At 50.0% G+C, this 24,526-nt stretch overlaps 1 protein-coding gene across 1 annotated transcript in view; it reads right to left on the bottom strand.

Annotated features, from left to right (window-relative positions):
• SCTR (secretin receptor) overlaps positions 1-24,526 on the bottom strand; it is an 83,274-nt gene that overhangs the window by 33,747 nt on the left and 25,001 nt on the right. Inside the window, exon 3 of the mRNA XM_036254559.1 lies at positions 3,322-3,429. Within this exon, the coding sequence (XP_036110452.1) occupies positions 3,322-3,429 (108 nt within the window). The remainder of the gene's footprint in view (positions 1-3,321; positions 3,430-24,526) is intronic.

The raw sequence follows: 24,526 nt of genomic DNA, 5'->3' as shown, positions 1-24,526 counted from the left end.
CTGGTGCCACGCACAGAGTGGGCACCACAGTGTTACCCTTGCTGCCTTGGGTCTTTCTAAAATACACCAAGAGAGGTGGGGCTTGGAGCCCTGAATTTAGGAGGGGTGGAAGTTAGGTCAAGGGAGCTGGTTTCTCAGACAGGAAAGAATGGTGGTGAAATTCCGGCTGGTTGGATGGGGAGATGAGTTACGAGAATACACACTGTGAAGCCCAGAGCCAGTTGTCAGACAGCTCATGCCCACGGTGGGGTGGGCTGCCTGCTTGGGGCCCTCTCCTCACCGACCCAGCAGGATTCCCAGGACATGCTGCGTGTGATCCAGGCCAGATGCCCAGAGCGGCTAGCAGGCTGTGCCTTTTGCTGACCAGGCCCTTGGCAGAACTGCAGAGGGTTGGACTCTCGGGAGTCCCTTCAACCCCATCCACTTCCCCTGGGTTTAATGCCCAATAGGTAAGGTAGGGTCATTATTTTTGTGTAGATAGATAGATAGATAGATAGATAGATAGATAGATAGATGTGTGTGGTCACAAGCTCTCACCTGATTCTCAAGGGGCCCCAGGACCCTAATCAGGTCAGGAACCTCGACTGCTTTATGGCTCCAGTCCCACTGAGGCAGGAGAGCAGAGGACGAGGCCTGGGAAGTGTGGTTTCACAAGGAAATCTGGAGACCAGTGCCCTGCTAAGCATCAAAGGACTGCATCCTCGAGGGACATCCAGGCCCTGGCACACACAGTCACACGGACACCTTCCTGTCTGGGCCCACGCGGTGGGTGCCCTGAGATACAGTCATTCATTAATTCATTGTTAGTTTCTTCTGACTGTGGGAAGGCTCAGAACACCAGCTTGTCCTCACGAGGCACTCCTCCTAGGTTGGGGTGGGGAGCCCTGGAAAAGTGTGGAACACCACTGAGGAAAGCTCTCTCGAGAGAGAGAGGAGACAAAGGGGTTGGGATCTAACCAGACCCCAGGTGGATCTGCGGGCAGGGGAGGTAGTGGTGGGAGGATGGACTAGTCCTGACCTAGACTCCCGGACTGGCCGTGCCCTGGGCCTCGGGCTGCGTATGAGCAGGGTAGACTCCCCAAGGTAAGATAACCCCTATCCCCACGCTCCGGGCGCAGTGCACAGCACTCAGCAGGCAGAGCCTCAGTGTGGCCGACGGGCAGGTCCTGTAGCCCTATAGCGACACCAGGTGGCAGCAAGAAGAAACGCCATCAGAGGTTGGCATAGGACCCAGCTTCCTTTCCTACAGCATGCAGACCTGAAACTGCACCTCTCAGTGACCCCCGGGGGGGCTTGAGCAACTAAAGGGTTGAGGAGCCTCGAGAAGGAGACAGTCGGATTCTAGTTAACGGGCAGGCGGAAGTTCAGCAGTTGTCCGGGGAGGGATGTGGCGTTAGCAGGGCCCTGCCTGGCTCCTCCGCAGAAGGGCAGGCGGGATAGTGGTGGGGGAGGCAGAGGCACAGGGGCTCTGAGGAGGCTGGGAAGGGAGGGCTGGGAAAACAGGGGAGCTTCCAATCCCTCCAACAGGACAACTTGGCCAGCCAGAGAGGAGCACTGGATGGGGAGTCCGAGACCAGGGTCTGGTCCTGGACTTGCACCTGACCAGCAAGTTCCTCAAGGTCAACCACATCTGGACCAATCTGTGCCCCGAGCTCCACAGACCCCAGCACAGACACGAAGGGGTCACGCCAGGAGATAAGGGCTGTAGGTAAGGCTGCTGCCGTGTGTGCCTGTGGGGGCGCTTCAGGGGAGAAAGGAAGAACAAGAAGGGGTACGAGGGGCAGAGAAGTGACGAAGGAACATAGGATTTATTTCCAAGTCCAGCCTTAAGGACTGGTGTTATTCATTCTCCCCATCTCACAGGTGAGAAAGTTGAAGCTCAGAGACTGTTTGAGGAATTGGGCCCAGAGACAGAGACGGCACCCATTTCCCCACCCCCCTTGCAGCCAGGAGTCGCCTCGTGACCGAGTTCTGGCAGAAGCAGGATGGGAGAAACGGCATCACTTTCAGGCCTGGTCCTTCAACATCTCCACGGCTGACCCGTCCTTTCCCTTCACTGGTCAGCCTGAACGCGCGAGCCCACGCGCAGCAGGGCGCTGCCAGGACCACGTGGAGACAGCCTCCTGCTCAGAAGACCTGCTCTGGACCCCGGAGGACAGCACGGGGTGACAGCTTCGAGATTTGGGATGTGTCTGTTTCAGCAGCTAGCATTACCCAGACTCCCTGGCCCGTCCCATTTCTGTATCGTGGGGCGTCAAGTGAGGCTGAGACGGACAGTGAGCTACAGCAGCGTGTTCCCCAAATCTGTGCGTGTGCACACACGCATGTGCACTAGAGAATCATGGTGTGAAGAATTTACACTCCTGTTCCATGCTACACAGTCCTGGTCTGTGCCGGCCATAGTGTCCTGACTTTGGAAGGCTGATGGGTTTTAGTGTTAAATCATCATTTTTGGTTCATTCTGGTTAAGGGCCTCATCCGGCAGCTTTTCTTGCCCCACGTGGATGAGGGGAGAGGGGAGGCAGGGCCAGGCCGTGCTTTAGCCTTTAAACGAGCCCACTAAGTGAAGGGGCCAAAGCCCACGAAACGACCTTGCCTCCACCCAGGATCACCCCCACTGTGGGGTTGGAGGCCCACCTTGACCTTGGCGTCGAACTGAGCGCCAGCTTTGAAGTCAGAGAAATCTGGGTTTGAGTCCTGCTGTCTCCGTCTCCTAGCTGTGAACTTTGGCAAATTGCTAAACCCCTCATAGGCCGTTATGACTCTTCACTGGGTCAAGTGCCGGGAGAAAGGTCCGTGATTTGCAGAGGGTCCTGACGGCTAAGGCCTAGCACATAAGGGACTGTCCCCAGTGATGGCCCCTGGGCACCCCTGGCTGACAGCCCCCTCGCCGCCCTGCCTGAAGTTAAGAAATTCCTCATAAACTAGCTTTTCCCAGGCAACAGATCCCCAGGGGGCCAGGGGCTCCCAGGGACAGCAGTTTATCGGCAGGCCGGGCAGAGCGCACACAGGGAGCAAGTGCTCTGGGAGCCAGGCTGTGGCAGGGTGGGTCCAGACCCAGTGGCTGGAGCAAGGGCCCTGGTTCCTAAGGGGAGGAAACGTAGAAGAAGCGGTGGGGAGCCCCAGACTGGGCACATGGAGCAGAGAGAAGCAAGCCTCCTTTGTCATTTCCCCAATGCCTCCTGCCCCCTCGCTGGGGAGCCTAAGGATCAAGCCCATCTACACCCCCCAAGCAAGATTTCCAGTCCCTAACAAGAACTGCAAGCCCCACTCAGAGGCCACCCATAGTGTCTCAGGGGACCCCTTCGGCTGGATGGTTACCGTTTCTGCCCGTGAGCATCCAGAGGAATCGCGGACACTCCACCTCCACCGTCTGTCCCGGCTCAGCGGAGGGCCAGCAGCTCATGTTGTCCCACAGCCCCTCGCAGCCTGCCAGGAAGAGCAACAGCGTCAGATGGGACGGGGCTTGGGCCGAGGGCCACCCCCACTGCCGTGTCCTCATCCCCACACCCTCACCTGCCAGGAGCTCCCACTAGCTATTGCCTTTCTGAGCGCCGTTCACCTTGGGGCCCTGGACTCTGCCATCCAAACAGTACATGCTCAGTGTTGAAGACAGGGAGGGAGGGAGGAGGGGAGGGAGGGAGGACGAGGGAAGACATAGTCTCACATGCTTCACAAATGCAGGTGTGGATTTCTCTAGAGCAGAGACATCTCTTGCCATCACCTTGCATTAAATGACTCCATGGCAGTGGGCCTCCATCCCGGCTACACAGTATGACCACATGGGGAGCTTCAAAAATATACGTAACTGGGCCCTACACCCAACAATTCTGATTTAACTGGTCGTGGGTGGGTCGCAGGCGTGATGCTGTGTTCAAGCTTTCCAGGTAATTCTAAAGTGATGGCGAGGTTAAGAATCCTTGCCCCATGATGCTCAAACTTCTGCTTGTATCAGAATCAGCCACCCAGAAGGCTTGTGGAAACACAGAGAGCTGAGCCCCACCCCCAGAGTGTCTGTGGAACCTGGGAATTTGCACTTCTAACAAGTTTCCAAGTGAGGCTGATGCTGCTGGCCTGGGACCTCACTTTGAGAGCCACTGTCCTGGCCTTTGGAAGCAGCTACACCAGCGTGGCCACTGCATTTGTAGTAGAAATATTGTGAGGACATTGCTTTCCGCTCACTGGGTTCCCTTTACGAGGCCCCTCCCGGAAGTAGAACCCGGTCTCAAGGCAATGAGAGGCCGAACGTACGGTGAACAACTACTACATATCTGTCCTTATAGACACTGAATCTTGAGGCTGTTTCCTCTTTAACTTGGCAGCCAGGAAGCTCAGAGCCATATTTGTGGCCCACTTCTCATAACTGAAAGACTGAAATGAATCAAAAGATTACTGGTGTCTTCAGTGCAGAATAAGGCACTGTCTAAGCCAACCTTCTGGGTTATCTGATGCCAGTCTCCCAGCCTGGGTTGTCTCTGGGGACTTTTATTGTCCTTGAGCTACTATGCAACTCCAAGTTGTAGATAACCGATAGCAATGCAAATTATTCTTGTCCATAGGCACGCACATGATTTTGTCCAATCGTATTGCAACTGGACAAAATTGTATTCAGCCAGTTTTGCACCTATTTGTAAATTCATTTCACCATCCAGCCTCATATGTCAGGCACTTGAATTCCCCTATGAACCAGTGGTAACATCTTACCACTCATTAATTGCATACAATGTTTGGCAGGCATTCACTTCATATTTGTATGTAAGTTGTGATTATGCTTTCTTCTAAAAATGATCATTTTACATAACCAGCCACTAATTCTCCCAAAGTTGACCCCAAGGGAAGAAAACCAGGGAACCTGCTCCCTGTGACGGGCTTCTGGGGACCCCTGACACCTGCCATGGGCAGGTTTGGAGGGGCCAGAAACGGAGCTGAGGTGATGTCATGAGGTGGGAAGAGTCAGCCCTCGTCCAGTTTGGGGAACAGAGCGCAGACCTCCACACCCCAGAGCCCAGCACCCTCAGGAAGAGCCCCACGGACCTGGGTTCCAATCCTCCTCACCGCCCAGCAGCTTCCCTGGCCCCTTTCTCTTCTCCTCGGGGGTGACAAACGCCTTGCCCTGAGCTTGCCAAGAGGAAGACCCGCCCCTCACTGGACTCAGATGAGAGGCAGCTGCCCCCCCCCCCCAGGTTCCTTCGGGTCTCTTCCTGGCATCAGGAGCCAGCGCCCGGCGGGGGCTCTGAATCGCAGGGCAATTTTCAGGTCCAGGGGCTGGGAGATGGGTGCAGCCAGCAACCAGAGGGCAAATTCCCAGCCTTTGTTAAGAGTAAGAGTCTCTTCGGGCGTGACTACAACCAAGCCCAAAGCATCAATATCCTTCGGATAGCTGTGTCCCCTCTGTGTGAAGTTCCCCGAAGACCTGCCCCACTCAGGTGCGCTCCTCCAGGATCACCTGGCGATGCTAACCTGGCCGTGCAGATCGCAGGGCCCCGCCCACGAGATTCCACCCAGCCATCCTGAGACCCAGGACTTGTATGGCAGCAGCTCCCTAGACATGCTGCTGCCTGTGGCCATCAGGCCTGACAGCGAGGGCCTCTACTTCTGGGCTCAGACCCACCCCTGGCTCCCAGGAGCCTCCCTGGGCCAGGGAGCCCACGAGAGCAGGAACCTGCGCGAGTCCCACGGCTGCAGTTCTGCCCCTGCAACGGGCCGGGCCTAGCACAGGCACCAAACAAACACGAGCCGCACTTGATCCCAAATTCCATGTGACGGTCCTGGCCTTCCAGTCCTCGCTGCGGGCTCCGGCCGGGTGCTAGCTGCGGTCGCCCTTTGCTTCACAGGTGGGAGCTCATTAATCCACAGCAGTCAGCCAGTGGGTTCCCCGAGTCACAAAGCCGGGAGACGGAGGCCAGGACAGTCTAGCCACAGACCTTGGTGCCACCTCACAGGCTCTGCCCACTTGCCCTTTCTCTAAGTGGCGCCAACACCAGCTTCCTAGAGCCCTCCCCACTGGAGCCAGGCTAGGATGCTGGGGAGAGCCAGGGGGGAGAAGGGAAGCAGGGTTGGGCTGAGGAAGATGGCAGGGAGGCGACTGGAGAGTTGGGGAGGTGAAGGACCAGCCCTCAGAGGGAGGAGGGGAAGAGAGGGGACAGGGTGGGAGGAGGCCAGGCCTAGATCAGGATGTGGGGTTGGGGGCTCTGGAGATACAGCAGCCCCGAGGATGACAGGACAGGATGTGGCCCTGGCAAGGGATGTGGTGGGGATGGAGGGAGAGACTGTGGACACAGAGGCAGGATTTGGATGTGGCTCCCACAAGAACTGTCAAAGCATCTGTGGGATAAAAGGACCATATGTCTGTGTCCTTTGAGGAACGTGGGGGATGAGAAGCCCCTTGGATGTTCCTGAACCTTCATCCAACTCTCACAGTGGGCCCCGACGACAAGAGGCCGGGCTCCTCTCTATCTTGAACTCCTCCACTGTCCCAAGGCCCGGCTGCCTGGACTCCAGCTGTGGACACTGCTCACCAGGCCTGGGCAGGTGGTCTTGGAGCTCACAGGCCTCTGGGCGACACTAGCCTCTCCAAATGCCCTTGAGATGGTGGTGACATGGTCCTAGGAGGGCCCTTTACAGATGACCCACTAAGTCTGTCCAGTCAGAGCCCTTTCCAGCATCTGAAGCCTGGAGGGTGAGGCTGCCCCTTGTCCATGCTCTGCAGAGACCTCCGAGTGGTGGCAGGTGCCTCGGTCACAGCACGGTCCCCCTGCCAGCTCAGCCGCATCTCTTGCATTGGAAGTACTGGGGGTCCTTCCTGGCTGTCATAACACAGAAGGCTCTTTCCTCACTTTGGGCACATGGATTCAGGGCTGGGCTGACCGGGTCAGCCAGGACACTGGCTCACAGCTCCAGTCCATAAGCCTGGACAACCCATGTCCAGCTGGCCAGACAGATGGGGAGGGTGCCAGGGCATCTGGCAGGCGTCCTGACCTGGGTCATGTCAGGCTGGTCCCACAGGGACACTGGCCCGGTACTGGCAAAAGGCAGGGTAGAAAAGTCTGGTGGTGAGAGGTGAGGAAGAAAGAGGAGCAGACCCCCCGGTGGGGGTCCCCGGCCAGCTGGATCAATGCCACGCCTTTCATATTAGCTGCGTAGAGAAAAGGGTGGAGAAGGGGCCATCCAGGTCTGTTCTGGACACATTATGACATTATGGAGCCTGTAGGCATCAGGCAGGGTCACTGACCATAGCAGAGACGACGAAACCCAGGCTCCAAGAGGTAAAGTGACATGTGCAGGCGACAGAGCTTATAATGGTGCAGCCGGGACCCCACCTGCTGGGCTGACCATGGCGGCAGCAGACCTGGATACTGACTCCCAAAGCAGTGCTCATGTCCTGAGCACGCGACAAGGCCACAGTCTCTCCAGCCTCGGCTTGACTGTCTGGTCGTGGAAGGCGTCGGACAGACCCAGGTGCCCAGCGTGCCAGGAACACATCCTGGGCAGCGTGTACTTTTAGCTGGTACGTGGTAGAACACTTTTAATTCTAATAGTTACCATTTTTAAAGAGAGTTTAAAAATGTATTAAAAAGTTATAGAACTAGTATATCACTTGTGTGATTTTATAACCACTATTGTTTAGAATAAGGCTAAGTTAATTTTTGTTTTTTTATCCTCGCCCGGGGACATTTTTCCATTTTTTTGTTCAGATAGAGTGGAAGAGAGAGAGAGAGAGAGAGACATCGACGTGAAAGGGACACATTGAGTGGCTGCCACCCGCACAACCCAACCAGGGCTGGGGACAAACTGCAACCGAGGTACATGCCTTTAGCGGGAACCGAACCCAGGTCTCTCTGGCAGGCCAATGCTCTAACCACTGAGCAAAACCGGGCAGGGCAGGATGAGGCTAAGTTAGAAAACAGAAGTCAATTGGAGAAAAGGGAACCCTCGTGTGTTGTTGGGGGATGTAAGCTGGCACAGCCACCCTGGAAAAAAGAATGTAGGTTCCTCAAAAAAATTAAATGTAGAACTATCACACCATCCAGCAATTTCACTCCTGGGTACTTACCCAAAGGAAATGAAATAAATATCTAGAAGCGATATCTTCTAGATGTCTCTAGGTTCATTGCAGCACTATTCACAATGTCCAAGATACGAAAACAGCCTAAATGTCCATGGAAGAATGAATGGATATAGAAAATTACAATAAAATATCACTCAGCCTTAAAAAAAGAGAAGGAAATCCGGCCATTTGTGATAACATGGATGAACCTGGAGGACATTACGCTAAATGAAACAGGCCAGACACAGAAAGACAAACACCAGGTGGTCTTACTCATCGGTGGACTCCAGAAGCAGAGAGTAGAAGGGTCATTACCAGGGGCTGGTGGGGGGAGGGGGGAGAAATGGGGAGAGGCTGGTCAAAAGGCCTGGAGTTGCAGTCACGTAGAATGACTAAGTCTAAATAATGTACAGCATGATGAAAAAAAAGTCAATTGTTTTAAAGAAAAAATTTTGAAGGAAATCCCAGTACAGATGGTACGCTGCATCTGGGCTGGGGGAGCTATGGCGGGCGCGGGGTGGTCTGTGTGGCCTCTGGCTGCTTGCAGGGACCACCCTTGCTCCAGGCTGTGAGTGGAGGATTTCAGACCCCAACCCCCACCAGGCTCCTGCTCTGAGTTGGGGGAGGAAGGGAGGTGTCCTGTTCCTGGGAATCTCCGCAGGGAAGATCCAGAAAAGACCAAGGCTTGGCATGCTGCTGTCCCAGGAGAAGGGGGTCAGATCAAAGTTACAGAAAATGGAGAAAGCTCAATTTTTGCCCACTGGAGTTTATGGACAAAGGTTGTTTCCTATACTTGTGAAGCCCCTGACACTGGGCCAGGCTCAGGGTAACATCAGCTCACTTTGTCCTGCCGCCATCCTGAGCTCAGGAGGTGGCCGCAGGGGCAGGTCTGCCAGTTGAGAGGGGCTGGACTAAGGAAAAAGGACAGTGCCAGTCTCTGGATGCCCCGCCCAGCCCTCGGCGCGCTGCACGCTGGGTGTTCGCCACAGAGACGCATTCATCTGCAGTCCTTGGCTTATTTATAAACACGTTCAGATGGCCTGAGGATAACCTGGGACTATTTCAGGAGCAATGTGTCAGTCTGCAGTGACATGGGGCCAGGATCAAGCAGGCCCCCTGAGACTATGCTGGGTGGGCCCTCCATACCACCCATGCACCCCGGGAAGGGTCCAGCTCCCCCTGCCCCCAGGGGTCCTCCTCTAGCTTCTCGTTCGTTACTGTTAAAGTTTTCCGCCTGCCTAGAGCTGCCACATCCATCTCCCCGGCACCTTCACCACCCTGCTCCCCTCCACTCACCCCTCTGCTCCCCGAGACCCCGCGGTAGTGCAGGAGGAGCCGCTGCATGGCCCCTGATTTCTAGAGTCTTCATGTCCCCCTTGCCCTTCTCGGGGCCCGCAGCCCTGTCCCCAGGCATCCAAGGAGCGACCTGTGGTTTCCCTGGCGCGGCTCAAGACCCACAGAATTTAGGTCAGGAAAAGTGCTGCCCTCCTTGTAACGGCTGGACGCTCACAGCAGCGGCCGGACGGGCCGAGAAACTGAAGGCCGAGGGTGGCAAAGGCGTTTCAAGGCACAGGAGGGTCAGCTCCGGCCTGGCCGCTCCGGGGCACGCACTGCCTTCAAGCAGTGTTTCCACCGCCGAGAGCATTGGAGCAGAAAGTCACGGAATTAGGAGGCTGGGAAATGCTTGAGACGGTGAACGGTGAACGAGGCTGCACTGCAGGAGACAGGACTCTTCACACAGAGGCCGAGGGCTCTCTGGAGCAGCCTGTCAAACGTCCCTGCAGGAGCCCCGCTGGAGGAGAGTCGGAAGGAACACTGTGTGAGCTTGTCTTCTCCCAGGAACTGCACACGCTGTCCCCTGTCCCACGGGGTCCTCCCCACCCAGCCGAAGCACACCTCTCAGAGTTCATGCTGTCACATTAATTAAAGATCAATTGGCATCAACAGACTTTTTTTTTCTAAAGCAAATCCCTTCCTGGGAGGGGGAGGCCTCAGTCATTCACAGCTCAGTCTGCATTGCAAACTAGAAAAACTCAGGATTCAGAGTCAAAAGATTTGGGCTGAGAGTCCTGTTCCAGCTCTAGGGGATCCTGGGCCTCTCAGAGCCTCAATTTCCTCATCTGTGAAATGGGGACAACGTACTTACGGCACCGGTTGTTTTAGGAAGTAAACAAAAAAACTGTCTAAAATGTTATGCAAACATAAGCTATTTGTTTCTGCAAAACGAGCCAAGATCACTTGTGCCAAGGAAAGGGTGGGGAGACGTGAGCTGTGGGTGACGACAAATAAAGATTGTTTGTATTAATTAATAAATTGAAAGAATTAAACACTGGGTAATCATATGTAAAAACTGAATGTAATGAAACATACTGGGTTTAACATTATTAACAATGAACTAAATGCCATTAAATTGCTCACTTAAATTTATGTGAATATCACCTCAATAAAAAAGGCCACCTCAGCCCCCCTCCAAATAGCCAGCCATTCCTTCCTGCCCATGGTCTTTGGGAGTGGGCAACCAGCTGGTGGAGATAAGAAGAAAAGGGGAGGACATGTCCCCATTTTAAAGGTGAGGACACTAAGGCCCAGAGAGGATGAGCGTCTTGCTCAAGGTCACACAGCCTCTGTGTGCCAGCTGCACACATGCCCGGGTCTGTCTGACTGCCAAGCCCACATCTTTCCTGACACCACACCATCTCTCTGGAACATTCTTCCCTAGGGAGAGCCAAAGGCCTTTCACCAGCCAGCTCTGGGGGGTATCAGCTTCTGTAAACAGAGCAATAAATAGCCCAGGAGAGCAGGCCAGGCGGCTATTAGGGTGACCCTGAAACATTCCCACAGAATGCTGGGAAGGCCTTGGCCACGTAACCCGGAATAGCTGAAGAGTTAATTTTTTATTTGTGATAAGTGTGCTGAGCTTGGTGACAGTTCTGCAAGTGGCATTTCCTGTGGCTGTCTGGAGTTCAAACATTAACCTCCTCCCCAGGGAGGGCCAGGCAGTTTAACCATTAACCTGTGCCCCCAGCAGACCGTCCCACCACCCTTCACCGCCCAGGGTGACAGGACAGGTCCTTGTTAAGGACAGAGGTCCTGTGGGCCATGGGCATCAGTGGCCCTGGACTTCAGGAGTCATGCTGCTCGGGAGAGCTGCTGTGACCAGCAGGGCCTGGGTGGCCTCAGCCTCAGGCCTGCCACCGGCTTGGATATGATGTGGACACGACGGGCTTGCCCAACCCCGTGGCTCTGCCTCTGTCGTGTCTGCGCTCCTTTCCCTCTGCGAGGAAAACGTTCTCCTCGCCCACATCGGTTCTGACCCGACCCACGACGGCTCTGGCTTGGCTTCACAGCCTTCCACAGAGCAGGCCTGAAGACCTTCCCGGCTCCAGGGCCTCAGCCCCTCGGCCCCAGGGACAAGCAAACCAGGTTTTCAAACAACAGACCCCTTTCCTAAATGCAAATTGCAGAAAGCCAACAAGCAAAGCAGATCCAAGCGGCCTGAGCCATGTGTGGCGGGGTGCGGCCCGCTGGGGCACCCTTTCACCCACTGCCCCGGCCTTGCCAAACAGTCTCAAATGGTACAAGGCTGGCACGGCCCTTTTCTCACATGAGGAGAGGAAGTCCAGAGGAAGGGTGTGGTCAGGGCCTTCCCCACAACTCCTCAGGAAGTTAGAGGCAGAACCAGGCCGGGGGTCCCTGATGAGCTTTCTCAGACCTGGACACATAATTAGGACAACACAGGAGCCTTAGCAAGAATAAATCACCAGACCTGCTCCAACTCAGTCCACCTGGGTACCGACATGCTTACAATTTGCCCGAGGACTGGAAATGTGGGGTTGGCATCCACGGGGTGACTGGGCAAGTGGTTCACAGGAGAGGAGCCTCCCAGGGGCACCGCTGAGTGCGCAGGTGGACAGAGGGCCCGGGTGGACCCCACTCGTCCATGGCAGAGGGCAGCTGTCTGCACCAAGGAGCCAGGGCAGAGAGGCTATCCAAGAAGTTCCCTGCTACAGCGAGATGCCTTCAAGTATTCTCGACAGCCTTCTGCAGTCATACGATTACTATTCTCATTTTAAAATGTGCACGTCAAGGGCCAGACGAGTGCAGTCTCTTGCCCGAGGTGGCAGAGAGGAAGCAGCAGTGCTGGGATTTCAGCTGGCTCCATCCCACCCAGCCCGGCACTCGGCCCCTGAGCTCAGGTCAGCAGGTCGGACTGTGGGTGGCCTGGCAGCCCAGCACCTTCTCTGTGGTTGCAGGAGCAAATCTACCCTGCACTGGGGAGCCCAACAGGAACATCGGGGAGCCCAGAAGGTTGAGCAGGAGGCCCCAGCCAACGGGGCCACTTGGGGCCTGAGTGGCGTAGGCAGAGCCACTCAGTGCTCTTTATGGAGGACCCAGGAGAACAAGGGGCTCACCTTCCTGCTCCCAGGCCAGGCTCTGGTGACAAGGGCTACACTGCTCACGTCAGCTAGTTTGTGACAAGTTCAGCAAGCTGGAGGCCACCACAACCTCTGTGGGAGCCCTGCACCCTCAAAGCCTCTGCTCCGTCTCCCACTCTCCTTGGGGCCAGCTCTCTGTTCTCTCCTCTCTCCCTCTCGCAGTCAAGAATCTGCACTCACTCGTTCGCTCGGTAAGTCAGTCAACAAACACACACCGAGTGCTCAGTCTTGCAGGCCTTGTGCCACGCACTGGGGGAGGAGTGGAGATGACACGGTTCCTGCTCAGGCTGAGGCAGGAACAGTCCCGCTGACACTTCTCCACAACGTGGTGCAGAGGTGCGGAGGAGGGAAACGAGGGGCCCGTAGGAGTCAGCGCAGCCCGTTGAACCAATGGGGCTCCAGGCTTTCAGGAAATCACTCCTGGTGGAGTCTGACTGGGAGAATGGTTGGCAGAGTGAAGAAGAGAGAATGGTGTGGCAGCAGAAGGATCAGCATGTGCAGAGGCCCAGAGGCATGAAAGAAAGTGACACAGTCAGGAAATTATAAGCAATTTGGTTGAGCCAAGTGGAAATGTTTGGTCTGGAGGCCTGGACTGGTCTGGAGGCCAAGAAGCTGGACTTCATCCTGGAGCCATTGGAAAGCAATGGGACATTTTAAACACCCCTTTAACATTTTATGTAATACTGGTTAGGTGGTGATGAACTTATTTAGCTTTTTCTTGTCTGGGTAAGTATCTATTTTTTTATTCTAAATGATAGCTTTGTTGGGTAGAGTAATCTTGGATGTTGGTCCTTGCTTTTCATCACTTTGATTATCTCATGCCAATCTCTTCTGGTCTGCAAAGTTTCTGTTGAGAAATCAGCTGACAGTTTTATGGGAGCTCCCTTGTAGATAACTCTTTTTCTTGCTGCTTTTAAGATTCTCTCTGGCCCAGCCTGTGTGGCTCGGTGGTTGAGCATTGACCCATGCACCAAGAGGTCGCCAGTTGGATTCCCAGTCAGGGCACATGCCCAGGTTTCGAGCCAAATCTCCAGTGGGGGGCATGCAGGAGGCGGCCAATCGATGTTCTCTCTCATCAGTTCTACTATCTCTCTCCCTTTCCCTTCCTCTCTCTCTAAAAATCAATAAAGAAAAAAATTTTTTAAAGATTCTCTCTTTGTCTTTAAACTTTGGCATTTTAATTATGATGTATCTTGGTGTGGGCCTCTTTGAGTTCATCTTGTTTGGGACTCTCTGTACTTCCTGGACTTGTATGTCTATTTATTTCCTTCTCCAGATTGGGGAAGTTTTCTGTCATTATTTTTTCAAATAGGTTTTCAATTCTTTGTTCTCACTCTTCTCCTTCGGTACCGGTATAATACGAATGTTGATATGCTTGATGTTGTCCCAGAGGTCCCTTAAACTATCCTCATTTTTAAAATTATTATTATTTTTGCTTTTTGCTTTTCTGATTAGGTAGTTTCTGCTTTCTTATCTTCCAAATCATGGATTCGATCCTTTGCTTCATTTAATCTAGTATTGATTCCCTCTAATGTAGTCTCCATTTCAGTTATTTTATTCTTCATTTCTGATTGGTTCTTTATGTTTTCTATTTCCATTTTTATGTTTCCTATCTCTTTGTTATAGTTCTCATTGAGATCATTGCATATCTTTAAAACCAGTGTTTTGAACTGTGCATCTGGTAGATTGTTTTATTCTTTTTCTGGAGTTTTATTCTGTTCTTTCATTGGGAACATATTTCTTTGTCTCCTCATTTTGGCAGACTCCCTGTGTTTTTTTCTATATATTAAGTAGAGCTGCTACATCTCCTTGTCTTGGTAGAGTGACCTTATGTAGTAGGTATCCTATCGGGTCCAGTGGTGCAGTCACCCCGGTCACCTGAGCTGGGTGTTCCAGGTATTTCCCTTGTCTAGGTTGTGTGTGCTCTCTACTGTGGTTTAGCCTGGATTTCTGTTGGCATGTCAATCCTCAGGTTGATTGGTTGTGAGGACTTGTCATGACTATATCTGCTGTGCAGAGGTTGACCCTACAAAACAGTATTTGCTTATCAAGACTCTGGTGGCTGCCAAGTTTGCCCTTTGGGTGTGTAATTTTGGAGGTGGTTGGGTGGTGCTCTGGTGTGGTCTAAAGCTGGCTACTGGGTTTGTTGCTTCTTGAGCCTCATGGGAGGTTCAGGCCAAGGTCAGCCAGTGCCTGTGCCCTACCCAGGACCACTTGGTATGAGCTACAAAGCTGCCGATAGTGGCTGCTTGTGCTGGGCTTGGAGGTGCCTGAGAGAGGCTAAGCTGTGAATTAAGGCCAGCTGCCACTAGTCCAGGCTTAGGACCACTTAGCAAGTGGTACAGGGCATGCTGAAGCCAGGTGCTGCTTGTTTAGAGTTTGTGAATTTTTGAGAGACTTAAGGAAAGTCCACAGCATGGGCTGAGGCAGGACATTTGTAGAGAAAAGTCACTAGGAGCAGCCTGGATGGGCCTACAAGTTGGGCGGGGCAGGGTCTCAGGGAACCATCAGGGCGGGGTGAACAGTGTTAGCCAGGTTGATGGAAACTTCGATCTGGCACCCACCTGTACCTGCAAGAGGTAGGCTCAGCAAAGGAACAATGGCCTCTGCCAGCACTTCTGGCTGAGAGAAAGCTGCCCTGCTAGCTCTCACCCTGATGCCAGACACTTCAGTTTCTCCTTATATATCTTTGGCACCTTATGAGTTGCTGGCCTGGCGCTGAAATTCCGAGAGATTCAGTCCAAGTAAGTCCATGCATGTGCCCTTTGAAAGGAACTGCCTGGGGCTCCAGAGATCTCTGTCTCACTCAGCCACCATCCTTGCTGGTTTTTACAGCCAGAAGTTATGGGGACTTCCCTCCAAAGCACTAGACTCCTGGGCCTGGTGTGGGTCTGGGACCCCTTACTCCTCAGGGCGGGGACTTCCAAAGCCAAGATATCCCTCCCAACTTTTATCTGCCACATGTGGGTATGAGACCACACTGTTCTGCATCTCTGCCCCTACTACAAGTCTTGACGTGGTTTCTTCTGTTTAGCTAGACTTTAGGTGGTTCTGAATGATGGTTGTTTCGTAGTTTAGCTGTAACTCTGATGCAGTGGTGGAGAGGTGAGTACAGCAGTTACCACCATCATGACAGGAAGCCAAGCTACTTGCATTTGAATCCTTGTCCCAGAGCCTGCTCCTGGGGAACTCAAAGGAAGTCACCCCATCTAGTCCCAGTGACCATTATCTCCCGTGCAGACCACAGTGGGTCTCTCTGAACTTACTCCTGTCCTCCAATGCACCTTCCATGCTGTGACAAAATTGATCTTTTCAGAATGCAGACAATCATATGACTCTGCTTTGACACTTGCCAGGTCTTTCCATTGCTCTTAGGATCAGGATTACAGTCCTCCACAGGTTCAGTGAGGTCCTTTGTGCTGTGGCCCTGCTGTCTTTCAAGCTCACGTTGTAGCAGCTTCCTCTCATCCCCGTGCTGGTTCCAGCCACAGTGGGCTTCCTCAAACACTCGGTGCTGCCTCCTGTCACACGTGTGTCCCTGATCTCTCTGCCTGCACACTCTTTCTCCTTCTCTTTGCCTAGTAACTATTATGCATCCTTAGGTCCCTGCTCAAACCATTTCCTCAGAAAAGTCTTCCTGGAGTCAAAAATCAGGGAATGATCCCTTATTACACACTATTCTATTTATCTCACTGCCATTTTACATTAATTTATGATTATTTGATTCATGTCTACTTCACCAGAGTTATAACGGCTATGGCAGAGACAGTCCATTGCCCATTCTTCCCACAAGACCCGTCCAAGGCGGCCACATGCACAGCTAACAGTTTCAACCTCCAGCCTCGGTTGCATCCAGAAGTGGCCATGCAGTCCGGTTCTGGTGATGAAGTGGGAGCAAAGTCACCCGGAGAGCTTTAGGAAAGTTTGGCTCCCCAGTACATCTCACCCTTCCTTCTTGTGATTTTCTTCTTCTTCCTGCCAGCAAAACAGGTGCTCTCTTCTCCTCGCTGCAGGTGCAGCAGCCATCATATGACCATTAGGCAAATGCCACACATGAAGCAGAAAAGCAGAAGGAATCTGGGATCTGATGACATCCTGGAACTCTGCACCAGTCTGGACTTTTTGTAATGTGCCCCCAAAACAGCTCCTATTTGATGAAGCTGGTCTGTCATGTGCAGCAAGTACATTCGTAAGTGGTAAGAGATAAGTTTATGTTTCTTTTTTCTCACCATTGTATCCTTTATTCTCACCATCCTCACCAAATATTTCTTTAATGAATGCTTTTAATTGCACACTGACCCCATAGAATCGATGTGGAAACTGAGGTCCAGAGACATCAAGACATCACACAGTCTGTCTAATTTAAAAGGCTGAACCCTACTGACAAACCTCAGGAGAAAGGAAGGGCAGGGAAGGAAGAGCTAAACCATGTATGCATAACCATGGACCTAGACAACAATGCTGAGGGAGGGATGGGGAGGAGGGTGTCAATGGGGAAAAAGGAGAAACATCTGTAACAAAAATAAATTAATTAAAAAAAATAAAAGGCTGAACCCTTCCTATCCTCTCCTCTTTTTTTTTTTTTTCCTTTTTAAAAATGGAGGTAGAATTCACATAGAAGATCAAGGCTGTTTCTTCCTTTGAGCCCAGCACACATTCCGTCACATTGCCGCTACCGCAGGAGCCTTCCTGAGCTGCTGAGGTGGGACCGGCAGGCAGAGGAGAAGGCCTCCAAAGAGACCGGAGAAAGAAGGAAGGAATCAGGACACAGTAGGCACAGCAGCCAAGTTCCTGGAAATGTTGGCACAGAGCAGTGGTTGGAGCGGGGGAAGGAGTCATCAGACTGGCCGTGGTGGCCAATGAGAAACCACACAACCAACAGCTCAAGAATTTCAAGAACAACGGCCATGACTTGGAGAGAAGATTATTGCAAAAGGACATGTGGACTATACACCAACAAACTGGATAGCCCAGGCAAAATGGATACATTCCCAAAAACATGCAAGCTACCAAGATGGAAGCATGAACAAACAGAAAGTTTGAGCAGACCCCTTAACAGTAAGGAAGTTGAATGTGCAATGATTTCTTGGATGTGACACTACCAAAAGAACAGACAATAAAAGTAAAAATAGACACACTGGACTATATCAAACTTACAAACTTCTGTGCATCAAAGGACACACTCAACATAGTAAAAATGCAATCTATAGAATATGAGAAATTGTTTGTAAATCATATATTTGATAAGAGATTAATATCCAGGATATATAAAGAATTCCTATAACTCAACCAAAAACTAAACAAGCTTATTTAAAAATGGACAAAGGACTTGGATAGACCTTTATTCAAAGAAGACAGGCAAATGGCCAACAGCACATAAAAATGTTCAACATCACTAATCATTAGGGAAATGTAGATCAAAAACCACATTGAGCCCTGGCCGGTTTGGCTCAGCAGTTGGAGCGTCGGCCTGCGGACCAGAGAGTCCGGGGTTCGGTTCCTGCTAGGGGCACATACCAAAAAAACAACCACAACCACAATGAGATACCAAATCATACCCATTAGGATGACTACTATCAAAAAACAAATAGAATATAACAAGTGTTGATGAAGATCTGGAGAAATTTGAAGCTTTGTGCACTCTTGGTGAAAATGTAAAATGGTGCAGCCACTATGAAAACAGTACGGCGGTTCCTTGAAAAATTAAAAACAGAAGTACGCTGTGATTCCAGTAGGGAGTTAAAGAGACATCTCTACACTCATGTTCCTAGTATCGTTATTCACAATAGCTAAATGGTGGAAGAAATTCAAGTATCCTTCAATGAATGTATGGACAAACAAAATATGGAATATTACTCAGCTTTAAAGAGGAAGGGAATTCTTCTAACTGCTACGACATTGATGAACCTTGAGAACATTTTACTAAGTAAAATAAGCCAATCACAAAAAGACAAATACTATATTATTCCACTTACATGAGCTACATAGAACAGTCAAAGCCATAAAAACAGAAAGTAGAACAATGTTTTCCAGGGGATAACGAAACGGGGAAAGGAGAGTTGTTGAATGGGTGTAGAGTTCCAACTTCACAAGATGAAAAAGTTTTGAAGATTGGATGCATCACAAAGTGAGTGTACTTCACACTACTGCACTGGACACTTAAAGATGGTTAACATTGCAAATGTTATGTTACACTCAAGATTTTAAATTTAAAGTAACTTTTATGCTAAATGTATTTTCCTACATTAAAAACACATGCTGACAACACCAAATGCTGGCAGGCGTGTGGAACCATCATTCATTGCGGTGGGAGTACAGAACAGTGCAGCCCAGATACATTCCCAGGTGGCTGCATCCGAGGTGGAAGCTATGCTCACCTGCTCCTGGCCCCAAGCCGGATTTACAGCTAACTTATAGAACAATCAACCTGAACAACCAACGGAAAGCTAACTGAACAGAAATATTATAACCAAGGATTTACAGAAGAAACCACAGAGACTTGTAAGATGGGTAAAGAGGTGAAAAGGGCAAGCCCCCACATCCATGTGCAGCGGCGAAGAAGCTGGACGGCTTTCTTGGTTGTAAAACTCCCTCCCACCCAGCAGCATCTCAACCCCACACAGGGATCCCCAACCCAGAGCAACAGAGATGGGAAGAGGAGCCCACATAACATCTGGTGGTGGAAATCAGTGGGAATTAATCCCGCCTGGGAGAGTAGGGAGTGTGCTGGAAACTCAGATGCCACCTTTCCAGGGATGAGCACTCCTATTGTTACAGCACCAGCCTGGGAAGTGCATGTCCCAGGCCCCATCGCCAACTGCTGGCAAGGCCACTCTGCTGTGCTCGGGTCCTGCAACAGGGCTTATTGGCTGCACTCCTCAGTGACCTTCAAGGTCCTCTTTTTCTGGGGAAGTTCTTGGAGGAGACTCAGACAGTGACTGAACTATGTGGCTTTGGAAAGGGGACTGGGCTTCCCTATTCTGAGTGCACATCCAGTGTCACCCTCACCACCACCTGCTGAATTCCTTGGCCAGACTGTCCTGCTGAGTTCAGTCACACAGGGGGATCAAAGTGCTGTGCAGACCTGGGACTTTTGGAGCATGTCTCCCTGGGAGGCTTTTGTCCAGGACTCAGATGGGTGGGTACTGGGTTGTGTGACTATATAACAGGGCAGAGTCACTCCTATATCCCCTGTGAGCCCAGCTCATGCTATCCCGGAAAGGGGGAGAAGTACCCACTCCCCTCCTACAGGCTTGTGGGCACCACCCCAATAAGAGACTGCTTGGGTCTGCCCTTCCGAGCCCTGGAAACCTGGCTCTACTGAGCTCAGTTCTGCAGGGGAAGGGAGAACTGCTCAAAGCTGGGACTTTCACAGGCTATTGTCTGAGACCGGGACCGGCATCACCCCCAGTGGGGGACTCTTTTGATCTGTCCTCCTGAGCCCAGTGGCTCTGCCTGGCTGAGCTTGCTCCTGCAGAGGGGACAGCTGGCTGCACCCAAACTGAACCTGCAGTGCACCCCTCCTGGGGGAGTTAGAATTGGAGACTCTGGCAGAGACTGAGTGGTTTGGCTCTGGGGTAGGGGCCACTTTCCCCTTACTGAGTGCCTGACACTGTGACGCCCAAGTAGGGGACTCACTAGCCCTGTCCTCTTGATCCTAGTTGCCCCACCCTACCAAGCTCACAACCCGTGGTAAGGGTCTGTGGGTTGTGGCCAGCCTGGATCCACTCTATAGTCTTTCTTGGGGAGGCTCTGGAGGAAGACCAGGCAAACTCAGGGGGAAGAAAAGTAGCTGACAGGTGGAGGTGGACCTCAGGGAGCTCCAGATCTTTTACCAATCTGTCCCCAGCTCTAAGCTGGAGAAAGCCAGACCTTCTACACAGATGGGCCTCTCCCCCACACACCCAGGCCTAGTATATGCAGCCACAAACAGTGAATAGCATGGTAGCTCCAGAAAGGTAGTGAAAAGCCAGCTACACACAATGTCTGACATCAACCTGTACCTGAATCCCACCCAAGTAGACCCAGAACCAACACAACAAGTGGTGGGCCTCAGAACACACCAGTACTTAACCCAACTAGCCACACAAGTGGTATACCCAAAGGGATATTCCAGCAGGCATCAGATCCTGCTGGGAACAATTCCACGTTGGGGGGAAGCCTTTGCACAATGACTCATACATGGTGACTGAGGCTTATCCTTATAGTCAGCCAGCCTGAAGGGTTAACTCCACCCATGAAAAGGCCAACAGCATTCGAGATTCAACTACAGGGATTTGAAAATGGCGACGGAGTGAATGGAAGCTACACAGACCATCTCCCAGGACCAAACTGGAATTACAACTAAAATACAGACACGTGGTCAGAAAAAAGCAACAGAAAAGCAGTGGAACAAAATCATATAACCAGGGACTCTGATTCAATCCTGGTAGGATTGCAGAGGAGCAAGAGGGGGGCTGGGAGCCCACAGACAGCAGCGGCCTTAGCTGTGAGCAGTACCCTCTGGGTTACACTCCCAAGCTCTAGAGCGCAGAGTCAGGACAGACGCTAACATAGCCACAGCCACGCACCTTGGGCTGTGGCAGAGTGAAGGCGAACTGGACAGGAACTGTGTGGGGACACTCAGGATTTGGAGGGGGCTCAGAGCTTTTGCTGAATTGTTGCCCTGAAGGACAGTGGTCATCTTACTCCTTCCCAGGGCTCTGGGGAGAGATGGTGGTCCCTCCCTTGGAGATTCAACCCCACACGGTGGCCATTGAAATGCAAATTGAGGCTCATTAACAACCAGCTTCTTCCCCACACTTGGAAACCCCCTTACACTGAGTACCTGAGGGAGTTTTTTATTCAACTGAGAACCCAAGGCTCTTTAAGTAACCACTACTGTGAGCCTCCAGGCAAAAAGCTAGAGGATAGCTGCACCATTCCTGGACTTCCACTCTGCCCAGGAAAGTAAGACTTTGCAGTGGTGTTTAACATGGGTCCTCCCTCGCTCATCCAAACCCAGGAGAGAAAGCCACAAAGAGCAGAACACCAACACCCACAGGAAATATTTGGCAGGCTCCAAAGCCCACTCTGATGACCAAAATGGTAAAACAAATTCCAAATGAAAGAACAAAAGACCTCTACCGAAGATGTAATAAATGAGGAGCAGTTAAGAAAGTTAACAGAGCTGGAATTCAGAGCCATGATTTTGAGGAAGCTCAAAAGCATGAGTAAGAACATAAACACCATGAGTAAAGACATAAAAATATTGAAAATCAACCAATTAGAAACTAAAAACCAACAAGAAAAAATGAAGAATGACATAGCAGAAATAAAGAACACATTGGAAAGTCTAAACAGCAGAGTAGGGAAGTTGAGGACCTGATCAGTGAATTAGAAGACAGGGTAGAAAAAAATTGCCAATCAGAAAAAAACAAATGGAAAAAACAATTAAAAAACAGGAAGACAGCTTCAGAGAACTGTGGGACAACTGGAAACATAATAATATTCACATCATAGGAGTCCCCGAAGAAGAAGAAAATGAGCAAGGGTTAGAGAATATATTTGAAGAAATAGTGACAGAAAACTTCCCTAATTTAGTGAAGGAAGAAGGCATTCAAGTTCAAGAAGCACAGAGAGCCCCAAGTAAGAAGAACCCAAACAGACCCACACTAAGACACATAGTAATCAAAATGCCAAAAATTAAAGACAAAGAGAGAATCCTAAAAGCAGCAAGAGATAAGCAACAGGTTGCCTACAAAGGAACCCACATAAGGCTCTCAGCTGACTTCTCAACAGAAACACTACAGGCCAGAAGGGAATGGCATGAAGTAATCAAGGTCATGAAAAACAAGGATCTGAATCCAAGACTACTCTACCCAGCAAGGCTATCATTCAAAATAGAGTGTCAAATAAAGAGCTTTCAAGACAAAAAAAGGCTAAGGGAATACATTAGCACCAAAACAGCACTGCAAGAAATGTTAAAAGGACTGCTGTAATTAGTAGAAGAAATAGGAAGAAAAATAAAATCACACTAAACAAAAATGGCAATAAATAAGTACATATCAACAATCACCTTAAGTGTAAATGGATTGAATGCTCCCATAAAAAGACACAACGTAGCTGATTGGATAAGAAAGCATGACTCATCTATATGTTGTTTACAAGAGACCCACCTCACAACCAAAGACTCACATAGGTTAAAATTTAAGGGATGAAAAAAATCTTCCAAGCGAACAAAAAGGAAAGAAAAAGCTGGGGTAACAATACTCATATCTGATCAAATAGATTTCAAAATGAAGCCATCACTAGAGACAAAGAAGTCCACTACATAATATTGAAAAGATCTATCCAACAGGAAGATATAACCTTGATAAACATATATGCATCCAATATAGGAGCACCAAAATATATTAAAAATCTCCTGGAGGACTTCAAAGGAGTAATTGACAGCAATGCAATCATAGCAGTGGACTTCAACACCCTGCTGACATTACTGGATATCAGAAAAATCACTGGATATCTAGACAAAAAATTAGCAAGGAAACAGCACTCTAAATGAAGCACTATACCAAATGGATTTAATAGATATCTACAGAGAATTATACCCCAAAACTACAGAATTCACATTCTTTTCAAGTGCACATGGGACATTCTCAAAGATACACCACATGTTAGGACACATACTAAATCTCTACAAGTTCAAGAAGATTGAAATCATATCAAGCATCTTCTCAGATCACAATGGCATGAAACTAGAAATCAATTGCAACAAAAACATGCAAAGACATTTGAATACATGGAGGCTAAATAGCATGTTATTAAACAATGAATGGGTTACCAAGGAGATCAAGGAAGAAATTAATAACTTCCTGGAAACCAATGAAAATGAACACACAACAGCACAATATCTATGGGATGCAGCGAAAGCAGTTCTAAGAGGGGAAGTTCATAGCACTAAAGGCCTACCTCAAGAAACAAAAAAAATCTCTAATAGACTAACCTCAAAACTTAAAGAACTAGAAAGCAAACAAAAAGAAAACCCCAGAGCAAGTAGAAGGAAGGAAATGTAAAGATCAGAGCAGAAATAAATGACATAAAGACCAAAAAACAATTCAAAGGATCACTGTAACAAAGAGCTGGTTTTTTGAAAAAATAAACAAGATTGACGGACCCTTAGCTAGACTCACCAAGAAACAAAGAGAGAGAACCCAAATACACAAAATCAGAAATGAAAGAGGAGAAATAACAACTGGCACCACAGAAATACAAAAGATCATTAACAACTACTATGAACAATTATATGGCAACAAATTCGACAATCTAAGCGAAATGGACAATTTTTTAGAAACACATAGTCTCCCAAAACTGGACCAGGAAGAGATAGGAAACTTGAACAGACCAATAACAACTAAGAAAATTAAAGAGGTAATGAAGACTCTCTCAGCAAACAAAAGCCCAGGTAGGATGGCTTCACTGGGGAGTTTTACCGAACATTCAAAGAAGAACTAACACCCATTCTCCTCAAACTATTTCAAAAAATTCAAGAAGAAGGAAGACTTCCAAACACGTTCTATGAGGCCAGCATAATTCTAATTCCAAAAGCAGAAAAAGACACTACAACGAAAGAAAACTACAGGCCAATATCCCTGAAACTGAAAAAACAATCCTATGTACCATCGCAGCAAAAAAATTAAGATACCCAGAAATAAACTTAACCAAAGAAGTAAAGGACCTATTTGCAGAAAACTACAGGTCATTGAAAAAAGAAATAGAGAAAGATATAAATCTTTCAGAGATTGATATCTTCAGAGATATAAATCTTCAGAGATTGCAAGAATTAACATCATTAATATGTCCATAGTACCCAAAGCAATCTATAGATTCAATACAATCCCCATCAAAATATCAACAACATATCTCACAGAACTAGAACAAATACTTCAATAGTTCATATGGAAACAAAAAAGACCCCGAATAGCCACAGCAATCTTGAAAAAGAAGGACAAAGCAGGTGGGATCACAATACCGGATATCAGGTTATACTACAAAGCGGCTGTAA

The sequence above is a fragment of the Molossus molossus genome, unplaced genomic scaffold, assembly GCF_014108415.1.
Source record: "Molossus molossus isolate mMolMol1 unplaced genomic scaffold, mMolMol1.p scaffold_m16_p_11, whole genome shotgun sequence".
NCBI classification, from domain to species: domain Eukaryota; kingdom Metazoa; phylum Chordata; class Mammalia; order Chiroptera; family Molossidae; genus Molossus; species Molossus molossus.
This window is presented reverse-complemented; position numbering and strand designations above follow the sequence as displayed.